The 17220-nt window shown below is 44.4% G+C and overlaps 1 protein-coding gene across 17 annotated transcripts in view; it reads right to left on the reverse strand.

Annotated features, from left to right (window-relative positions):
- Positions 1 to 935: 935 nt before the first annotated feature.
- Positions 936 to 17220, reverse strand: part of MTMR3 (myotubularin related protein 3) — an 82886-nt gene continuing 66601 nt past the window's right edge. For 14 of the 17 annotated variants that reach the window (XM_037379018.1, XM_037379424.1, XM_037378837.1 and 11 more), the window contains 8 exons: positions 16506 to 16691; positions 14963 to 15133; positions 12723 to 12868; positions 10644 to 12063; positions 8090 to 8200; positions 7482 to 7570; positions 5927 to 5953; positions 936 to 3515 (listed from right to left, as the gene is read on the reverse strand). In XM_037379018.1, the coding sequence (XP_037234915.1) occupies positions 3344 to 3515; positions 5927 to 5953; positions 7482 to 7570; positions 8090 to 8200; positions 10644 to 12063; positions 12723 to 12868; positions 14963 to 15133; positions 16506 to 16691 (2322 nt within the window). In that variant the 3' untranslated portion in view covers positions 936 to 3343. The remainder of the gene's footprint in view (positions 3516 to 5926; positions 5954 to 7481; positions 7571 to 8089; positions 8201 to 10643; positions 12064 to 12722; positions 12869 to 14962; positions 15134 to 16505; positions 16692 to 17220) is intronic. The other 3 variants (XM_037378747.1, XM_037378574.1, XM_037379679.1) reach the window with 3 other exon arrangements.

Consider the following 17220-nt stretch of genomic DNA (forward strand, 5'->3'; position numbering starts at 1 on the left):
GTGCACAACGCCTTGCGAGTAGAACAGGCCTGTCCCAAAGTAACTCACGAGTTGCTTAAGGAGCTCTTCATTCAGCCCCTCTGAGCGCCGAGGGCAAATCCTCCCTCTTCAACTTCAAATATGTAAGAAAAGAAATAACTGACAGAGTACGAGCTTATGTGACAGGAGCGCATGCAGCCAGGCGCCTGAAACGAGCAAGCCGTCCTAGGAGAACGAGAATAATGGGACCCTTGTGCAAGAGACTTTTGCGGGACAAACAGCAGTTGAGTTTTTCCACCTTCCGGGGAAAGATTGAAAGATACGAAACCTGAGTGAGTTTGGTTTGTTCCCAAAGAGCCACAGCTCCACCATCCAGCATCGAGAATAAGGCAGAAAGTGTGCAAATGAGAACAGAGCCCTGACCTCCCCACCGCGCTGCTGCTGGGCGAGTTGCTGGTGCTTCCTCGCTGCAGGGGAAGGGAGACGCTGGGCTTCCTTTTCCAAACGTCACTGGAAGCAGGGTGGATTCCCTGCCGACCTGGGCTGCTCCTACGTTTGAGCTAATGCCATTGGATCAACGCTTTGAAATGACGGTCAGTTAAGGGGAAAAAGAGAAACGAGGTACCGAGGAAGAGGAGACTCTTCCAGAGCCCTCCAGCCTCAGAAAACCGTGCTGATTGTACTGGCAGGACCTGGTGGTGTGTGTGGTTTGTGTCTTTTCCCCCTCCCTGGGACTCTTGCACCAGGAAAACCAAGCTTAATATTTTTTTCTTCTAAACTTAGGAGCAACAGTTTGCTGTTCCTTGCAAAGACACACAGTGGAAAAGAAAGCAAGAGGAGGCCTGCTGCAGCCTCCTTTTTTCAAAGGCCTTGGTGCTTCTGCTGAACCTCAAAATATATCCCCTACAAAGGACAGGGAAGAAAAATAAAAAATTAGAAAGTGTGTTAGCAAATGCTCCCATGCAAAAGTCTAAACTTTATTCACTTTTATTTATATATTTAACAATTCTAAAGTATTTACTTCTCGCTTTGACAAAAATGAAAAATATAGGAGCACTTTACTCTCTGTAGGAGAGAAGGGTTATATATACAGCTGTGGAGAGATACTGGTTCCTCCTTTACATACAAAGAAAAATAATATTAATAAAAAAAGTGCTTCATCGATCAAAAAAAGACTAAGAGCTGCAAGCATTTATTCACACTGTACATCACAGACCCCAAAAACCCGTATCATAACCTCTTGGCACCTGTCATTAGGAACTGCAGAATCTTAGACTTATTTTTGACTGTCTATTTGCACCACAAACCCACACAACGTTAGTGTGCAGAACTACACCATGTCCCCTAAAGTCAAACCTCTACTCGCCCCCTCCGCGAAGAGCCCGAGACGGGAGCTGCACATCACCCTCCTCCCGCTCCAGCTGTCTCTGCTCCCCACGGAACAGCAATGCCTACGGTTCTATTCCAGATATTCACTGCACTGGTTTAGGAACAAATACTTCTAGATACAACTCAACTGGAGGACCCATCACTTTTATCTTTGCTCTTCCCTCCTGACGGTTTGGAAACGTTTCAAACCCTGTACCGGGGGAGGTCCCGAGACGCTTCCTTACCGGACCCCCTTCCCATAAGGATGCAGGCTGCTATGCTAAACCAGCCTCCTGGACATTCATTTTTGTCTTGTCAATCTTCAGCTTACGCCGCAGCAGTGTAACGATCCTTGCAAAGGGTGTGGGAAGTTCAAAGTAAAAAATAAAAATACTTTGACATTTTCCCATCGGACCTAACAAATATTCTGAGATTTTTTTTTTTTTTTCTCTGTGTGATACTTGCTTTGGATTATGTGATTCTGACATTCCAGGGAAGAGAAGCACCCCTTTCCCAACGTTTCTTAGATTTTGAGCTTCTGTATCTAGGACTCTCAAACACTCCAGCAGGATTCTTGAGAATATCACAAGAGAAGCTGGAACTTTGTCTAGGCAACACACTGGGAAGCAGGATCTATGTTTCTTCCTTGCCAAATTGCACAAAGCAGGCTCTATCGAAAGGAAAAGGGGATGAGTACCTAACACTCATTTAAAAACATCTATTCAAGAGATTCACACTTCAGAGAGGTGACTTTAAAAGCGACTCAGATTGGGACAGAAGGAAGAAGGGGAAGCCACGATGTATTTCAGGTCTTTTATAAAATCCTCTGGCAGGTTTTTCCTGTGGAGTATACTGAATACAGACTGGAAAAGGAAGAGACATCCCAGGAGAGTTACAAGCACCAGTGCACTCCTCACGGCCCGAGCCCAGCGAAAACACCAGCATATCACAGTTGCTCTTTCATTGGTTTGGATAGTCTCATTAAAGTGCGAGTCTGGACAACAGCACGCCAGCCTGTTTGTATGAACCGTGACAAGTGCACTGCTCCAAAAGTAGCTTCGCATTGAGTAAACCATCCTACAGATGGGGCAAGGACAGAAGGTGAAGGTCTTCTACTTTCCCACTCAGTTTAAAATAATGAATTGCATTTACAGAACTTCAGAGAGAGGTGCCAGTGTAAAACCCATCTCAGCTCGGCAGCCTGTTCGATTCCCGCCTCACCTCTCGCTAACAAGCACGCACCTGCCTTAGCCAGCGCTGTCCAGGTGTTCCCGCTCCAAGCCACAGCGGCAGGGGTGGTGGCAACAAAACACGGAGATGGTGTGTGCGAGTACGGAGCCGCTGAGCGTGGAAATCGGGCATTGATTCCCCCTTCACGCAGCGAGGATAACTAAGCCCACTCTAAGAACAGAGAGGGAGAGTGCTCTCTTGGGAAAGAGATTCCCATTTCTTCTAGCAGCAACAGGTTCCCAAACAGCAGTTTCTTGTTTGGAAGTAACAGGAGTGATTGAAAGCACTAGCACTGACGCTACAGGTATTCGCGCTTTGCACACTGGCTGGACTGATTCCCCTCTTCTCTCCTCCACAAAATCATCTGTCTGCAACAGAATTGTCTGTCTGCAACGGTTCAGCAGTGGGACAGTTAAAAACAAAAGGGAAGTCTGGTTCTGGCACCAGCTCCCTTCCCACTTCCACAATCTTCCAGCAAACAAACAAACATATATATTATTATATATATATACACACACACACACACGCACGCGCATAGACACATACACACAGATAGGACAGAAAGGAAAGGGGGAATAGCTGGAAAAGGTGAATCCCACAATCCAGCGGTACGTCCTTGAGGTCTGTCCCACCAAGCAGTGTTCCACGCCTCAGCCTCCAAAGTGCACCGCTCCCACATCCTCCCAGCCTCAGCCCACCCAGAATCTGCATGTCTGTCGGGGAAGAGGCGGCATGGCTGCTCCCCCGCTGCTTCGAGGCTGGAACTTTAATTTGACGTGGCAGTGATGGGTTTATCCAGTTCGAGATCGAGGCTGGAACTGCTGGGGTGCAAGCTGCTGTAGCACGATTTGCAGACTCTGCTGGGTTCAAAGAGCTGCTGACTAGGAACGGGCACCTTCTGGTTACAGCAACTGGAGCAGAACACGTTTCCACAATTCCTTGCATCGGAAACAGAGGAGAAATGGAAAAGAAAAGATTAGAAGCAGTTCGACATAGTTATCAGAGTTCTAAAATTATACCATTCACAGTGTTGTGATGGGGTCAGCCCTGGAGACTGCAGCTGCTCCTTCCTAAGCACCAGGATGCGTGCAGAGGCAGCCCTCCAACACCTGCACCCCGTGCTACTCGCTCCTAAAGCTGAAGTGGAGCTCTAGGGAAGGGACACCGGGAAGGAGCATAAAGCAAACTACAGTACAGAACTACAGCTCGTTAAACGTCCCTGCAGCAACAGCTCTTCTGTACAACACTGTCTCGTGTCAAACTGCAGGGAACTTACCCCTCCAGGGAACAGGGGTAAGCTCTCCCCCATGCCCTGCAGAGTTCAGGCACAGGGCTGCTCATCACTGTCACCGCTACCCCGGGGGACACGGCTAAGAGAGGGGCTAAAACAGAGCAAGCAAGGGGCCTTCCTCCGTGAGGCTGTGGGGAGCGTGGTGTTCTGCCCCCTGCTCACATTACTGATCCAGCTCTGTGTTCGAGACAGACCAGATACTGCAGTCCTGGGAGGAGGTAGGAGTCTCTGCTCCTTTACTCTTCCAAAAGCATGTGCTGCTAAGTACCAGCACAGAGACAGTTTCTTCTGTTTCTTTCAAGTGCGCAGCTGGAGGGTTTAAGCATAGGACAGATGAAAAAAAAAAATCATCAAACCCAGTTTTGGTTGATTGAATCCTCCCACAGCCCCAGCAGCACCGTCCCTTTTGCAGCGGTCCCACGCTTCCGCATAAAGTAAACTGAGTCAACAAGGATCATGCAAAGCCACGAGACGGGCAGCCAGGTATTTCATGCTCAGAAATGACAGCGACGCTGCGGCAGGGTGAGCAGTCTCATACACATTCCTGTCAGATGTCAGCTGGTGGAGGCACGCTGGCGCATGCACCTCACAGGAGGCAGGGACAAAATTTAAATCTTGAAAATAATTACCTTATCTTCTTGCAGCCCCCCTCAAAACCTGCTGCTGCTCAAGCTAGCCTGGTGTGCCCTGTCCTCCAAACTCATCAATTCTTACAAGGAGTTCAGAACAGCACTCCAGGGACCCGAATTTTGCAAGTTTACCTCCATGCCTGACACCCTTTTCATTAACTCTTTGGCATCAGGATTTTCCGCCGTTATTGTGCTGCGCTAGAACAGATTCGCTGCTGCCAAGAGACTGACAGAGAATCCTGCCTACACCCAGCAGCTTTGATTAATCCTTCATTGCCAAGAGATAAGATTTCCAGATGCTGGTCACTGACAGGGAAGGAGTCAGCAGAGAAATCCCATTTCTCACTTCAATGGGCTAATTTTCTCAGCTCCGCCCAGCGGCTCCTGGTCTCACAGCCGTAACCCTAGCACGAGCAGGCTGACAAAGGCTAGCCTTTCTGCAGTGGTTTGGGAGTCTTCTTAAGGGCGCTGTTAGAAATTACTACCAGAAAACCCAGCAGGAGTGAAAACAGTCCTGTGAGGTGTTATACAGAAACATCCTGCAGAAAAGCCGTTCCGACAACCCACAACCCTGCTGCTCAAAGAACAATTATCCAGCAGAAGCTCGCTGTTGATGGATGAGGTCAAAAAAGAACCAGAGGGATTAAAACAAATATCTGCCTGTTGTAGCTCACCAGCTTCCTAGCATATGCTTGGGTTTTTTTGTTTTTTCCTTCTGTGATAGATAATAGTGTTCTGTAACTCTTTTCCCTCAAGCTTTGGAAAGCTCTGAACAACTCATTCTTTCTATCCTGGTGGTCCTCTGCTTTGCTTGAAAGATTAAAAAGAGATGTTAACAAAAGATGATTTTGCTCATTTGAGGAAGGAGGACTTAAAATCATGCTACCAACAACTCCTCTTCTAAGTCACAGTCATTTATTCATTTTTATGTGATACTAACCCTCTATCAGCTTTGCATTACCTGCTACTGCCAGCGGTATTTTCAGTCCTTCTAAAGTAAGTGGCAGTTTTTTTGTCAACACACTGCATAGCAATATTAGAATTGTTTGATAGCATGTGGAGCTCTCCCAAAAATAAGGCAAAGAATCAAAAATAAACGCATAATAGCTAAACTTGGAAGGACAGTCTTTTCGTAGTTAGAAGTGATGCATTCTCTGTTACTCAAACACACGATCTACTGATGGTGAGTGTTAGTGTGATCCACACCCCAGTTTAAGCTACCAAAAGCCAAGTCCTAAATGCTTTTCTGTGAGAAGACAGGCCTGTTTATACGGATCGAAACACCCAGCAGATTGTGCTAGCCACCCACAACTCTCTAGTGATTTCTAGGCAAGTGAAAAACAAAGAGGGGGAACAGACCGAGTTAGTTTGGAGAAGTTACCAAGAAAACGCAGACAGACAACAGACAGAGGCTGTTGTAAATGCTCACCAGATTTGATCAACACGTTCAATGTCCCTGCAAGGAGGGGAAAAAGAGCTCAGAGGGGAACAAGCAAAAGAAGAAAATAGTGGCAATGAAGGAAGCTGGATATTTTGATCCTGCTCAAGGCTTTACACCGTATGGGTTTCGACTCATTTTCATTCTCAGGTAAGATCTTGAGCAGACTGCCAGTGACCAGTGGCGTTTTTTGAAAATATATACTACAAAAATACTTGATGTTCTTGCTGGTTGCCATTCCCTATCGGTCTCTACCATAAACCGAAGCTCACGTGGATGGCCTGGTCAACCCAGGTTAGACATCTGAAAGCTAAAGAAACAAAGACACTAAAGAGAAATTTGCAACCAGACTTGAAACCCTGAGTCAATTTTAACTCCTCACAGTGTTGGGGGTGTCCTGCAGGTACTCATGTGCTAGGACTTTTCCAGAGCCCAAGTCTAGGATAAACATTTGCAGATGCCAAATGTCAGTCAGCCTAGAGAGGCAGGGCTGGACAGGCACACTTCACAACAGGCACCACTGGGAGGACAAAGGAAAACACCACTTTAATTCTTAGAAAACCCTTCAGATGTGTACAACTGTATGCTTTATATTTTTCATCTGGAGCCTTAACACATGCACAAACACAGCGCACATGAAAAAAAAATAATCAAAGCCATTCAACTTCATTCTTCCCCGGGCCTGTTTATCTTTACAAGACGCTAAATGGCGCAAAACATAAAATGGACACAAACCAAGAATAGACGTTTATAATTGTCTACAACTTCAAAAAGCAATGAAGCATCAAAATGTGATAACTGCCATTTAAATGACAGTTCTTGTAATAGTTTTCTCATGTCCAGAAATTAGGAATAGGAGTTTACTTGAAATAGAACTTAGAAATATGAGATTTTCTGCCTTTAACTCGGGTATGATCTAACCAAAAGGCCTCTGCCACCTGTTCTTCATTAAGCCCCTGCTGCCTGCATTATCTGCTGTAGCCTCTGCTGGCAATAGTTCAGCAAAGAATAATCCAGAAAACTTTTATTTTATATAGGTGTCCTTTTAGGTTCTTTTCCAAGAGCAATTCAATGAAAACATGAGAATGGTTAGAGAAGGAAAGCAGCAGATTTACAACCAGTAATGGGAAGAAGATGCTATTCATGTATTTGCAGTTTTGGATTACCGAATGCTAAGATGAGAAACCAGTATTTTTTATTATTTACACCCTCTTAAAAAGCTAAACAGCCAGCTGCCTCCAAATCCACTCTGAGGAAACAGGGCAGGATCTGTTTAGACTGGGGTTGAGCAGATACCAAATTGGGCTTTTTAAATATATACTCTGCATGAACTGGAACCGAACAGGAGAAACTGTTCTGTTCTTCCAAAGCGCTCTGTTCCTTCGGAAGCGTGTGCAGTCCTACTCTAAAACACTTAGTCTGACATCCATCCTTGAGAAAGGAACTGCGTCAGAAGAAAACTCTTTCCTGGTTTAACAGGAGAGGGAACAATTCAAGCCATGAGCGTGCCCTCCTCCCTCCCCTCCTCTGTCGATGCCCAGGTTACCTGCAGTGGTGCTTCCTACTGGCCAGCCAGAACGTACTGTCGCAGCCATAGCAGTGTGCAGCGAGGTGGTCTGGAAGCCATCGTGTCACCTGGGAGAAATAAAAGCTAAATTTGTCAAGGAGAGGGCAATTAGAAACAAACCCACCTCATTTGCACTCACAAATCCAAAGCAAAGCACCACGAGGGAAGTGCTTGTTCTATTTTAAGAGCACAAATGCAGTGTTCACAACTATTGAAGACAAGACGACAGAAACCTCCCCTCTGAGAACACAAACTAAATTCCCCTCAACCTGCGTCATCAAGTCCAATTCCCTGGGTTTTTTTTCTGTGCTTTAGAACTATCCACGCCGAGAATATTCACCAAGCATGTGTCCACCTAAGGCTCCTTTAGCTAACCACCCCTTCCACAGCTCCTCAAGGAGTTCATACACAGACAAGCAGAGGGCTCATAGGCACAGGTACTGATATTTAAAGTATGAGACGCAAGTGAAATGCAAGGAAAAGAGTTCACAAGAAGTGGCACATGACCAAAGGCTGTCAGATAATTTCAATTATGAATATCCCATCCTACCAGAAGAATGAGCGATTTACAGGGATTTAGTCTGTACCTCTGTGTCCTGTTTATCCACCTGTTCCCAGCTGGCTTCAGAGAAAATCTCTGTGCTGCAGCGAGACAAGCAGTTCTGATCCAGATTGCTTTCCGAGTCGGGTATAGAAGTCTGTTGGCAAACAAACACAGCTGAACAGAACCTTCCCATATTCCTACCTCCATACAAATAAAAACTGGATAGTCGTGGGGAGGAGTGGAAAGGGTACCTCCTGCTAAGAAAGAGCAGGCTATGTTTGCACTGGAAGGGCGAACGTCTTAGCTGGTCACCTACCTACACTGCACACATGGCAGCAAAGGCAAGAACACCTCTTTGAATGGGACTATAAATGCCACATGTTGAAGCAGTTTGTGCAGTGGTGAACTGCAAAAAAAAAAAACCAACAACAAAAAAAAACCCATGCAAAAAAACCCCAACAGGTCAGTTTTTGACCCTCTGATGATAGGATGATCTGAGGTAGAATGGATTTAAAAATCTGTTTTCTGCTGTGTTAGCACAAAGTTCTGGCAACACTTTGGGTGATCAAACAAAAAAAGCTACTACCTGCGGCTCCAATTTCACAGTCACATTTCCTTTCCAAGATTGTTTCATTTTCAAAACTACTACTAGTAACACATACATCCTTTTGTTGGCAAAAATTCTGGAAAATACAAGCCAAATCACACATGGGGAAACTCAGAATCTGAGCCATATATATTCCATATATAGTTTTTTGGGGAATAATACTTCCTTAATATAGTCTATCCAGGTAGGGTTGTATTTTAACAGATTTAAAACTCAGCCAGCCTTTTAAATACATTAAAAATAACAAGAAATCTTGGGTTAATGTCTTTTTGTGCCCGAGGAATGGGCATCTCTGGAGCTCTGCAAGAAAACCTGTTACTCCCAAGCTGAGGCACAAACAGAAGGTAGAGAACAGATTCTTGAAAATGGTGAATTTTCTAGAGGCCAGCACGCTCTCGCATCCAGCCCTGCACTGCAGTTTGTGAAGGCCCTTAAAAGAATGGGAGTATAATCAATCAAGCCAACGCACCAAATTGCTCCAAGGAATCCCAAGGTTTTGCCCGTGACCCAATTGAAATGACACTGAGCTGAAACGGATGCCCAAAAGGGGCACTTCGTGCTGTCATCTCCAATGTGAATAGCCAAGAAGGCTCTGAGTATTTTTCACAACAAATGTACCTGGGACTATCCAGCACCTCTGCCACTTCTAACCAACATTAAACAAGCCAAAGTTGAAAACCTCCTGTACATTTTTTTTTTCAATTTCGCAGGCATATAAAACACGTTATGTGCACGTAGGAAAAGGAAAATTTTGATGAGTGTTATGTCAACCTCAGGAATGCTCTGCCCAGCATTCAAACCCACAGGATGATGCAAACTCTGTTTCAGAGATTCTAAGTCTCCTCACCTTCCTTTTCATGTTGCTTTTCTCCTCCTGTGCCTGCCTGCTTCCCCACATAGCTCTCCCCTCATCATTTATTGTACTTCGCTAATAATACTGGGCCATTGAAAACCCCAGTTTTGCAGCAATCCTGCTCAAAGGTCTCTACAGAACTGGGCTCCTGCTCGTTCTCCAAATTAGTGCTACATTCAAGCAACAGTATAAGGCCAGACTGCGTATCTTTTGACTTTTTATTATTAATTATTAGACAAAAGAGGAGGAGAAATTAGGTAAAAAAACAGGTAGGGGAGAAGCAACTTACAAATCCACCCAAGACATACAGAGTCACATAGAAAATCTGCTAGCTATTGAGATCTTGAACTTGGAATGACATGTATTTCATTCCCGATTTTAAAATTTCTTTTGCAACCGCAACTACATAGATAATTTCACTGCAGCAGAAATTAGCGTACTGTATTTGAATCACGCCTTAGACTCAAGTCTCTAATGACCTTAAACACTTCCAAGTAAAAGTGCAAAGAGTTTAAAAGCTCCCCTAAATTTCTTCATTTGTTGAGAAAAAACCCTCATTGACATAAGGCTATCACAAAACCTCTTAATTTATTCCAGTTAATGAGCCTTGAGTAGGCCAGCCATCTGAAAAGGGCATGGCTTGAGCTTCATGGTTTTGCACTAACAGAGCAGCCACTGCTGCATCTTACCCTAGGCATACAAAGCACCAAGTGATCAGTCCTATGCTACTGTCCCAATAAATGACCCATTCATATTCTCAGAAAAGTATCTTTGCCTGTTTTACTCTTGTTTTCGTATACAAAATTGCCCTTTTTTTTTTTTTAAAACAAGATGTTTAAATATGTGCAGGTATGTGTGAGTATGCTGCGAAACACCCATCTTGAAATAAAACTTTGGTACATGTATAGTCAAACCGGGATACAGTGAAAATTAGTCAACGTTAACTGCCATTTGCCATGTACTCAATCAGTTGTTTTCCCTCTTCAGAATGACCTTAAGAGTTCCATAAAAGCCTGCAAGGCCAAAAAAATAATCACTGCCTCACCAATGAACCAAGAGTTGACAATATGGTGAGATCCAGAACACGACTAACCAGCCCACTGTTGCCAGCAGTGGCCCAATTACCATTTCACTTACCACTTCGTCGCCGTAATCACCATTGAGGCGTAAGGAGCTATTCAGGAACTGGCTCTCCAACCGGCTCTTCAACTCTTGCACTTGCTTCTTCAAGGTCTCCACTTCTTGCTGATGGCCAGTTTCTATCTGGCGCAGGCGCTGCTGGATAACATCAGTGTAGACAGGCATCCCATCGTCATCCAGGTGGCTTCTGGCAGGCTGGTCTGGGCTGCTGGCTGCCTGCTGCTTACCAAGATGACTAAACATCCATTTCTGGTGCAAGCTCCTCAAGTGAAACTGTGCAGAACTACAGCTTGCGGTGGAGACCTGCCGGCTCAGAGAGGCTTTGATGTGACCGTCCTCTCCATTCACACAGTGTCCGTTTGTCGCATGGTATTTCTGGGTGATACCAAACCCTGCAGGCTTCTCTGTCATCTTGTTCTCAGGCTCCAGCTCTCCGTTACACACAATCTCGTCTTTAAGTTCGGCTAAAGGCAAGGCACAAGGGGAAGGCATCGGGATGTGTGTGTTGCTGCTACCAGAAGTCCTATGTACTTTTGTTCCCAGTTTTTGAAGTTCTAGCATGCTCTCCCCCTCTGGCCTATTTTCAATAGTTCGAGAAAGTTCATCAGCACTGTTGTTGATCAGGTAAGGTCTGTGGCAAGGGCCCTTAGGAACGAGCTCTTGCTTTGCTTCATTCTCTGTTAAGGTTTCCGTCGAACTTTCAATGTTGGATGTTCTTGCCTCGTGAGTGATTGTAAGAGGTAACGCAAGGCTGGCCTGTGCTGTGTTGTACAGGCTCTCTGCTTCTCCTTCGAGTTTGCTAACACCTTCTTCCTCCGTATTCTTGTGAGCATCTCTATTTACAAAGCCCTCCAAAGGAACAGTCTGTAGTCCTTTCACCTGAGGTAACTTCTGGATGGTGTTACCGAGATCAGTACGCTCGTCCTGTTGTCCTTTAAGCTCAGAAGCACCTTGTGAAACTGGATGTGGATTGGATGCTGGATTGTTCATTACAATACCTTTATCCGCCTCAGCCTTTTCAGAGAGGTCACTGACATACCCATGTAGACTTTCAGTTCTCTTCTCCTTACCCAGGGCAACCTCATCCCCTTTACCTACTGTCTCTAGGCTACCCTTTAAGTGCTCCTCCAGACCAACATCGTCTTTAGTGGCCTCTTGCAAAATGTTCTCCATCTGTCCCTCTGCCACACCAGCTGCAACAGAGAGTTCTGCTCCAACCGGAGCCCTGCCTTGCTTACTCAGGCTGTCTCCGTCAAACGGATCGTCCCCAGGGTTACCGAGGCTGCTCAGCTCCAGAGACCGACGGTGCTCTTGCCACTTTTCATTGAGGCTGGGGTCACTACTCCGTCGATTGGTTGTAGGCACACTGCTATCACAGGCTGTTGTCAGATTGTCAAACGATCTTGTCTTTGGTAACCTACAAAGGCACAAATAATCAGAATCCAAAGTTGGGGATTTTCAAAAAGCATTTAGCCGCTACAGTTTAAAAACTCCCCCCACAATTAGGACAGTAACAATCTGCTAACTAATGGACTTCTGTGAAGTATTATCTAGGAGCACATTTTGACCATCTGTAGTGCAGAGCTGCTTCAGTACTTTCTTTGTTTGCCATCAGGAAAATATGTTCCATCAGACTTCAGACATTCCCAGAATAATCCCTTTACCACAAAGCACAAATGCTTACAGTCTGGTCACACCTCCTAATTAACATCTGCTCAGAATCATCGTACAAAAAAAGCAAAGAAATAGTTATGCAACACAGAAAAAGCACTCAAATTCAAGACAATCAAATGAAACCTTATATTCCACAAGGGTATAAGGAATCCTGCAAGGCTATGCAATACCCAGAGCTTAATTCTATTTGATAATCTTCTGTTATGCTATCACCTCTGAAACATAACACCTTTCAAAACTGAAAGAATGACAGACTGCTTTCGGGTAGGTCAGTCAAACGGTCCCACAAACAAGCCTGTGAAAAATACTTCCCTCCCACCACAAGTATTCTCCTCTTTATATCCCACAATATTCTCTGTTGATCTTACTTTACAGGACGGGATTTCTGGGCTCTAGGCTCACCTGCCCAGAGGCTGATCTTCAGGGCTAGAGCCTGGAACAGGGTATGGGGCACAGGTGTCGTCAGCGGGTGTTGAGGGGGAAGAGCACGGCAGGTAAACAGCACTCCAGAGCATTAAATTACGCACATGGCACACTGGATACAGCACCTGAGAGGGGAGAGCACACAACGTTCAGAAGTGGTAAACTGCTTGCTCCCAGAATGCAGAGAAGTGTGCAGATCTGACTCTGGTAGTTTACTATTCCGGTCTGCAGCCGGGAGGCTTTGCTAGATCTCTAGATAACCCTGAAGGCCAGTGAGCAGCTATGGCATTTTTAATCAGCTACACTAGGATATATAATTAACTTCTCTTTCAGAGACAGGGGCATAACAATGCCGGCTTTCAGCTTCTTACGAATGAATTACTGCAACGCGCTCCGAGTGAATCTACACCTTAATAATGCTTCTGCGCAATTTAAACTGCTGAAGAATTCAGTGGCCCATTGTTAGCACAGAGATTTCCTCGTACTTTGTGATACACCATGCCATATGACAGCAGAACTAAGAACCTCCTTCTGCAGGCTCCAGTTCATCAAAGCTAACCCTATCTTTAATGGAAGCACTTTTATGTTAAAAATTAAGTACATGCAGAAATACTTTTCTGAAGAAGCAGCCTGCTCTTAAAAAGGGATTCCTTGACTCTGGAATATCTTTTCTGTTTCAGTTTAAAAAAAACTTGGGTCATTATCAATTCTACTCTTTTCCCAGGCAAATTCCCTGTGGAAAAGCAGGCAGTGGCAGACAAACAGTCAGGTTTCCCTGCCACTGAGCCGGGGGAGGGCTGTGGGGTGGCTTGGTTTGGCAGATGCTGCTCTTAAAACAGCTACGGTCTTATAACAGATGTGGCTACATCAGAGAGGCACCTTTTAAAGACTGAAGTAAAACCACAAAAATAAGAATACAAGACAGGAAATTGCCAAACTACAGACAAATTATCCTCATTAGCTTAGTACAGTATAGCGTAGTATTTACTGAGAACAGAGGCCAAGGCACTGAGACTGCATCTATACTGCAGGATATAGCATGTGAGGGCAGCCCAAGGACAGAGCCACTACCTGTCCACACAGCCCGCTTTAAGAGTGCTCTCTATGCTGTTCCTGGGCAAACCTGCTGGTATTTTCAGTGAAAACCTAGATGCATCCATAGCTTTAGAAGTCCTCCCAAGCTGTATTTATCTGCAGTGCCTCATGCCTTCAGCTATCACATCCACTCATGATGACAATGTCAGGTTGCAAAGTCTTGAAGGGCTCTCTCTGACGTTGCCTGTCGCAGTGACAAATGGGACCTGCACACAGACTGCACGTCCGGTGTCCAGGGGAGACAGACAGCCACAGAAGGCTGATGTGAATATACAATTAATCTTTTTTATATCAACTATAGACATAAACTCTTCCCTACTAAGCCAGGTTTTGGTTTTACTCTAAGGAACAATTAAGAGCCACATCTATCAATTGCAAAAACACTGCAGAACCTTTACAGTTCGATTTATGATATCTAGTACTTTTATAAACAAAAAGGGGTTTAAATATTTATAAAAGCCATTGCTGCCCTAATCATGGTGACATCTGATAACTGACTGCTCACATGCCCACCATCTGCATCCCTCAATGCCTCACATGACCTGTTATCAAATACACAAAAAAGTAACTGTAAGTCCCTTCCCAGAAGCTTCAGTGAGCTATTATTATGGAAGAGTCAAACTGAAAACGTGAAAAGTATTAAGAGAAATAAAGATATGCTACATAACTTGAGTTCTGTTTAGATTTAAGATTAATATAGACACAGTGTCTAGGTTTGTATGCAGTTTTATGACACTCCACTGACATAGCTTAGTTCTCTAGAAAAGTCTATTTGTCAAACACTGAAATGTTTTCTGTTACAAAAAATAAAGCAAAATATTTAGTTACAGAAAATGCATTTCCAGCATAGAGGAATTTCTGAGGTTGCATTTGACATTCCTCAAATACCAGCAAACTTAATGCAAGGCATAAAACATCAGAGTGTTCAAAGGTAAACATTGATGAGGTGAGCTGAGAACACTTTTCTGGAAATGCCTGGACTGTATTCATGATGACAGCTAAGCCGTTACGATGTCCCACCATTACAAGCCTGGGTATTTTCTAAAGACACACTTTGGAGAACATTGTACCTGGGAGCCCCTAAAGGGACTCGCCCCATGTGGTGGGGAACGCAGGATACATACAGATTCTGACTGGGAGGAGTAGAGCAGGTTTTTGAAGGCTTTGTTTGCTGCCCGCAGCAAAGACCAGACAGAACAGGTCCGTTCCTGAGTGTGTTTTTCTCCTCTCTCTTTCGCATTGTTGCACAGGAATGTACCAAAGAGGCAAGAGTAGGTGTGCTGCACCAATTTCACCTGCAGAGACCGATACAAATATCGTCATATGACAGAAGACATCAGCTTAATGTGAGACCCAACATTCAGGCTTAAGAAGCAATAAATCTTTCCTTCACAGGGCAATACACCCTCTTCCTAAAGGCTGATATACAAATCCACCTGGCATTTTTTGCATACCTCCTTACAAACTAACTGCACAAGAATTCAAGCATAACGGAATCTTTTAAAATCATAACTAAAAAAATTCAGGAAAAACCTGTAATATAAAGACAAAATATTTGTTCATAATCAAGCACAAAAGTCTTGCTGACTCAAACTCACAGCCCTGTAGGACAGGCAAAGAGGAAAATCACGATTCCTCTGTTCCAAAACATTAATGCAGCACAGAAACTCTGATCATTATTCACTCCATGCTTTGGTCCCAGTCTAACAAAATAGTTTAGTATGAACTTAAAGCATGTAACTCACTTCCACGGGATTATTCAGATGTTCAAGTGAATAAATAAAAAGTACTTCAATACTCTAATAAACTAGGGGATTTACTCTAAAAAGGCCAGAATACTAAAGGTACGTTCAGACACGGCTCTGGTAGGTTAGCAGCGTGCTGTGAAGCCAGTTATAACTTTATGTATCTCATTTCACAACTGAGCTAAGCTAGGACCATACATTTAATCAGTTACATGGCTGAGCTGGCAAGTGTTAATTCAAGTCAACCACAATCAGAAGAACGTGCTTTAAATCTCTTAGTGGATCAGAAACTTCATAAAAGCTTTTATTCTGCAGATTACTAGTCCTGCAGCCAGTGACTGCCACTTTCCCAGAGACCTGCCTTCTGGCCTTGAGAACTGATTTTGAGCATCCTACACAAATTTCTAATAGGACAGCTGTCCTCTTCAAATGAAAATAAACACGGCTCATATATCCTACATATTTTCAGCAAAGAAACAGAAAAAATGCATGGAAAGCTATAAGGGGCAGGTTGTTTTTAGGAGGAGTCTTCCATGTCAAAACAAGATCAAAGTAGGGGAAGTTTATACTGCCCGTAACTACGTTTTTTCTCATGCTGTGTGGATGCATTATACTGGAGTTACTTCAGCACCTCTTAGGTGAGACTATTAAGTCTGAATCATTTATTTATTTCTTTAAAGTCTAAAAGAAGTCCTTAAGGTCCTGCTTCTGTTTTACAAGTGCACAGACCTCAGGTCCCATAAAGTATACAAGTACTTTTGTCTACTGTATCTGGGCAGTTTTCCTGTTACCTTTATCAGGCTGCAGCATATCAGAGACAGATGGGAAAATCAGAACCCCCTTGAGGCTCTATAGTATGTTAGTACTCGGTACTGGTTTAGAAGTAGTCTATAAAACAGCAATCTCTCAAGCCACAACTCACAAGGAATGCTTCGTTAAACTCGAAAGAGCAAGGGAACTGCCTCTGGAGCTGATGGACGCAGTCCAGCCACTGTAAAAACACTGGGCAGCGCTCATTTAGGTCATCCGAATTCTCACCATGGCCACAGCGATCTGCAAACTTGTGGCCAAAATCCAGCCACTCCGTCTCCACTAGCACCTGGAAACCCTGCAGAAATGAAAGTACAAATGAAAAGTTCCTATTTTAGTTTTGGTCCAGTTTTCTAAGGTGGTTTGAGACTCATGGGAACCACTTTATTACCGTCTCCTCACTCATTCCTATTTCCCTTCAGTGCTGGCGTCATTACTCATCTTTACTGCTTTACCAAATGCCTCTGTGTTCTAAAATGCTGCACAATGAAATTCGGACACATAAATTTCCAACCTACATGGAACAGGAAAGGGAATTAGGCAGGTTAGGTCCTCAGCAACTTGCAAGCAAGATGCCGATATGAGACCTATCTTGGCCAGGCAGGGGCAAGTAGGAATTTCATCTCAATCAAAACCGCCCGGATCATGGTAACCCAGCATTTGGACTGGAGAGGGAATCGTAAAGCCCTCCTTTGAAAATTATGGACGGATATGTCTGCCATAAAAGAAAGCAATTAATCCACAACAGGACATCCATGCTCTGAGAGAGTGCTTGCCTGTGTGTACACCAAGCATAGCCCAGTAACAAGGCTGATTAAAGGTTGACT

This window comes from Falco rusticolus, chromosome 1 (genome assembly GCF_015220075.1).
Source record: "Falco rusticolus isolate bFalRus1 chromosome 1, bFalRus1.pri, whole genome shotgun sequence".
NCBI lineage: Eukaryota > Metazoa > Chordata > Aves > Falconiformes > Falconidae > Falco > Falco rusticolus.